Source organism: Eulemur rufifrons, chromosome 7, assembly GCF_041146395.1.
Source record: "Eulemur rufifrons isolate Redbay chromosome 7, OSU_ERuf_1, whole genome shotgun sequence".
Classification (NCBI taxonomy): Eukaryota; Metazoa; Chordata; class Mammalia; order Primates; family Lemuridae; genus Eulemur; species Eulemur rufifrons.
In genome coordinates, this window is record NC_090989.1 from 3,680,120 (window position 1) to 3,685,142 (window position 5,023).

The following is a 5,023-nucleotide window of genomic DNA, read 5'->3' on the forward strand; positions in this document are numbered from 1 at the left end:
TATACAACAATCTCCAAGATAGATCCTTCGTTAAGGATAAAAGCAAACCAGGCAAAGCCCTACAGTCAGTTCCCATTTGTGTGAAAGCGCGTTAGCTCTGGAAATTTCTAGCAGGATGCCTCAGAAAGGGTCACAAACAGATGCCTCTGGACGGGAGAGTCTTGTACTGTTTGACTTTAAAAACCAAACGTATGTGTCATATTATTATTAAAATGCATTGAAGACATTTATTTCATACATTTATTAAAATGTAGTTAATAATTTTTTTTGGTTGGGAAAAAAGCAAAAAGGAAAGGAAAGGAGTCCCACCTTTCGGAAGCTGTGAGAGAGGCGACACCCTGACCACAGCTCCTCGGCTTTCCTGGTGCCTGAGGCCGACCTGGGGTTCGGTGGCCTGGGGAGGTCCTGTCACTGAGCTCCTGGCTGGGTGGCACAGCCTTTATCCTCTTCCCGACACAGGCCCACCCCCCAACAGAGGAACATTAACCCAGATTGGAATCCGCTGCTTGTTGGCTACCAGGACAGTGGGGTCGGGGCTGTCGGGTGCGTGACAGTCCGTGCAGGAGCAGCCGGAGGTGGAGGGAGAGCCCTCCCCGCCCACACACACACACACACACACACACACAGAGGCACAGACGACCCGGAGCAGCTGAGCAAACACTGGGCTATAAATGACTCTCCTGGCGCAGATCCTCCAAGGGGCCGGTCCTCGGAGCTGTCTGTCGCCATGGAGGCCAGAGCCCTCTGCCTGCTGGTGCTGGTGCTGGCCTCGGTGCCCGCCGGCGCGGACGAGCAGTACCTCGGGCTGTGTGAGTGCCGCTCCAGCTTCCCAGCGGTGGGCAGGGGGGACGAGGGAGGGATGCGGGTGGTCCAGGCAAGGGGCTCCCGGTGGGCTTGTGAGCTAGGAAAACGGACGCACTTCCCCGTTTCTTTAACAATCACCGCTTGTCAGATGCGCACTTGCTCTCCAGTAGCCCTGCGCGGCGGGTCTCGCTGTGCCCGTTCTACAGACAAGGAAACCGAGGCTCAGAGAAAGTCATTGACTTGCCTAAGGCAGTCCTCCCTGGTCAGGGCTGAAATCGGGATGTGAACCCAGGCCCATCCCCTGCCATCCCATGGCCTTCTTTGCCAGAGATTTCTGAATTGCCATGTAGGTTTTTACACATCGTTTTTGCACATTTACAAAACAAAACAGAAAGACCGATGAGAGAACAATCACTTCCAGAACATTTTCAGTGCATACAAACAGTTTTCATTCTAGCCATCGCACTGCCGCTCTGGGTGGGCTGTGGCTGTTTCCTGAACCCCCGTTCGGAGGAACTGGGGTGTGGCTCTTTCCTGGTTGTCCACTGAGCAGGGCGGAGGGCAGCGGTTCCCACACCTGGCAGAGCTATGAAAAACCCCAACGCCAGGGGCACCAGTTAATCCAGAAGTCCCCGGGGGGACCCGGGCAGCAGCAGTTTTCAGAGATCCCTGGCAGATTCAAATGTGAGCAAAGTGTGGGGACCACTAGGATACGGACTCAGGGACTGGCAGCGACAGAGGAGAGAATTTAGGAGATTTCACGTGATTTCCATTTTCCTAAGGTAGAATCCGGTTAGCTAATGAGACAAAGTGGGATTTGGCTGCACAGAGTGACACACAGGCTTGCTGGGAACACGAGTGTTGGAGACTGAGGGATGCACAGGGAAGATGTGACGAGCTCAGCAACTTGGGGACGGGGAGACACGGAAAGGACATAGAAAGCAGCGTGCACGGGCTTTTCCCCACGGAGCGCTCACCTCCTGCTGCACTCTTCGTTTAGAACAAGGGGGCGAGTTTTCAGTGACTGAACAATGAAGGGGAACTTTGTTTCATGGTTCAGGGGACCCCGGATTCCTAGGGCCCCTGCCAGCTGGACCCAGGCCCGTGTTTGACTTCCTGACAAAGTGATAAGAGCATGCCAAGGGGAGCAATGGCCAGGTTCCCTGAGTTGAGCATTTAACAGGACATTTCTCTAAATATTTACATGGAAAGCTGATCTGCCTGGGGCGGGGGTGTCGCCATCCTTTGAACGCTGGAGCGCCAGGTGGGGGGTGCAAAGGTGCAAACGAAGCCTACAAACCAGCCCCAAGCTGGTAGGGCTCTGGGGCTGACTGGGCTTTGTCTGGGACAGCGGCAAACCAGTGTGTCGTGCCGGCCAAGGACAGGGTGGACTGCGGCTACCCCGAGATCACCCAGGAGCAGTGCAACAGCAGGGGCTGCTGCTTTGACTCCAGCATCCCGGAGGTGCCCTGGTGCTTCAAGCCTTTGCAGGAAACAGGTGAGCCCGAGCCCGGCAGCTGCGGCCTGGGCCTGCCCCCCATGCGGCCTGGTGTCCCTGGGTGGTCCTGGCCTTTCTGGGCCCCCAGGAAGCCATGCATACCCCGGCCCTCCGTTGGCGGACGCCCAGCACCTGTGCTGCCCCTAGGTGGGCCTCACGGCAGTCTTCGTGCCCAGGACGGTGGCTGTCCTCTTCTGTCTCCTTCGTGTAAAACACAAAAGCAACGGTTTCAAAAAGGTGCTCAAAGCTAAGGTGTCACGTAGAGGGAGCTGGTTTGAAAACTGTCCTCGAGAGAAATGGAAAATACAGGTTTGGAGAGCTGGGCCGACTTCCCAGGCTGCTGTCCACAAATCCACCACCCAGAGTCCTTGTCATTTGTGACATGCCCACAGCAGATGGCAGGCAGGTGGTGGCACTGGGCGGCACACCCTGGTGCCTCTCCACACCCCCAACCCCACCCTGCCTCTCCGCACGGTGGCTTGGGTGGACCAGTCCGCTAGGAGCCATCTGGTGTGTCCAGGTGCAGGCTCACCTTACAAGGACGGGCCTACCTGAGGCTCCTTCCTGGCAGCAGCACCCAAAGGGGCCACTCTTGCTTTCGTCCCAGGGTAACAAGGGGGGACCGAGTTCCAGCGGATCCGGCTCCCCGATCAATGCCAGAGGCCCCTGGCCTGCCCAGCGAGGCCGGGGTGGGGGTCCGAGGGGGGCTCCAGGACTGGGAGGGAGCTGTCTGTTGCCTCTTGGCCTCCCCCGGGCACTGTCATCTCACCTGGTGGCCCGAGGTGGGGCACGGTCCGTGGGGCACCTGGCTATCGTCCCCCGTGGTGGGGGGTGGGGGAGAATGCAGCAGCCGGGCTGACAGTGGAGCCTGCCTGGACCCTCGACCCCAGACAGCTGGCGGGTGGAGGTGAGACTGCCCGGGATGACGATGACACCTCTGCTCTGTTTCCAGAATGCATGTTCTGAGCGCCACCCGCTGCCGCCAGCGCCCTGGAACGCGAGGCTCCGCTCTCTGGGCGCCCCGCCCGCCGTCCCTCCTTTCTGTCCCTCTGCTCCTGGCGGGGCTTCTGCTGCGAGTTAGTGTCGGGGGCTGACGCCTTAGAGAATAAAGACCCGTGCTCAGCACAGGACGGCTGCTCGTCCCTGAGACTTTCCGCCGCGTGTTTTATTTCTGCCGCGTCCACTCATTCCTTTCAGCATTTCCCCTCTGGGGGCGGCCGGAGGGTGTCATCACGTCTCCCAGGAGAGGGTCTGTCCCCCCGGAGAGGGTCTGTCCCCCCCTCAAGGGCAGGAAATAGTCCCCGAGGCTGCACCTCGTGTGGGATATCTCACGTCTCAGGCCGGGCGCTGCCCTGCTGGGGACGGCAGGAACCTCGTAAGTGGCCACTTCCCCGTGTAAGCTGAGAAAACACATTTCAAACATGAGTTTTAAAAAATGATTAATGTCTTTCTTGGTGACGAGCTCGAGCCAGTAAAAGCATCTTACAAACTGGTTCCTTCTTGGTATTTGTTTGCAAGCCAAGTTTGACACCTGTGTCATCTTGGGTGGCCTTTTATTTTCTATTTTTTATGAAAACGGATGCAGCTGTGTGAATAAATCAGTGTCACCGAGGACCATCTCAGGTCCTCACGGCGTCTGAACCACCTCTGGTCTGAGCGTCCTCCCCGACCCCACACGGCTTTCTGGGACAGGTGGCTCTCCGCTCTCCGCGCACACCAGGGCCGTTTCTGGCGGAGCCTCCCGGTGGCTCCTGCTGCCGGGGGACTCTCTGAAAGCCGACACACAATTCTGCCCAGAGGCAGAGGACAGCTCGAGGAGGTGGGTTTCCGGGTCTGAGCCATTTCTGCCCGTTGGAAGAGAGACACCCACTCCCTGAAAACAGCAGCCCTGGTCTCTGAGCTTCACTTGGGGCCTGGTCCCTAGAGCTCACAACATGCCTGGAAGTGAGACATGGCAACCCTTGTTTTACAGATAAGGAAAAAGCCTTTCTTTACAAAAGCCCCTGCTGAGAGGGTACAATGTCAGGATGTCCCCATCTTGGAATCCAAAGCCCTGGGTGTCCCTTCTAACACCCAGCAGGGAGATTTCCAGCCCTAAGAGTGCACTCCAAGCGTGGCCTCCCCACTCTGAGACCTGCCACCCGGCACCTTCCTCTCCCGCATGTCCTCCTAGCCAGACCCCTGCACCCCTCTCCCCCCCAGACCACGCCCAGCCTTCGAGGGCTGAGGGAGGCGGCCACGGGCCCAGGGCCTCAGCCTCAGGCCACACTGCCACGGCCCACTGGGCGCTGCTTCCTCCCTGGCTAACTGCCCGTGGCCTTGCCCCGAGGACAAGGACTCCGCAGCCTCCCTGCGGTGGGACCTTATTCGTGGAACTGCCAGCTGCATCTCCGAAGGATTCCTTGCCTGCCCCTGTGTCCCTGGGCACTGCCCGTCTGCTGTCCCTGCTGACACCCCTCACTGTGCTCCCACCTGCCCGAGCACCTGGAAAAGAAGGGACCCCCAGAGCCCAGGCTGGGCGGGCTGCCGTCTGGAGAGCTGCTCCACCCCTCTGCCCGGGCCTGTCCCTTCCTTAGATAGGACAGTGCTTCACGGGCATCCTGGTGGCCTCACCGTTGTTCCTGCTGCCCCAAATGTGGTGGCCCGAGCTCGCTGCCATGTGAGAAGGTGCAGAGGGAGAGGGTCGTCCTGGGAGGTTGTGCTGGAAGCGCAGGATCCCTC

General features: G+C 58.8%; 1 protein-coding gene across 1 annotated transcript; it reads left to right on the forward strand.

Annotated features, from left to right (window-relative positions):
- The first annotated feature begins 717 nt into the window (after positions 1 to 717).
- On the forward strand, positions 718 to 3,449 carry TFF3 (trefoil factor 3). The gene is made up of 3 exons (XM_069472259.1): positions 718 to 809; positions 2,156 to 2,302; positions 3,255 to 3,449. Exons 1-3 carry the CDS (start codon positions 728 to 730, stop codon positions 3,266 to 3,268), a joined length of 243 nt encoding a protein of 80 aa, XP_069328360.1. The 5' UTR covers positions 718 to 727; the 3' UTR covers positions 3,269 to 3,449.
- Positions 3,450 to 5,023: the final 1,574 nt, after the last annotated feature.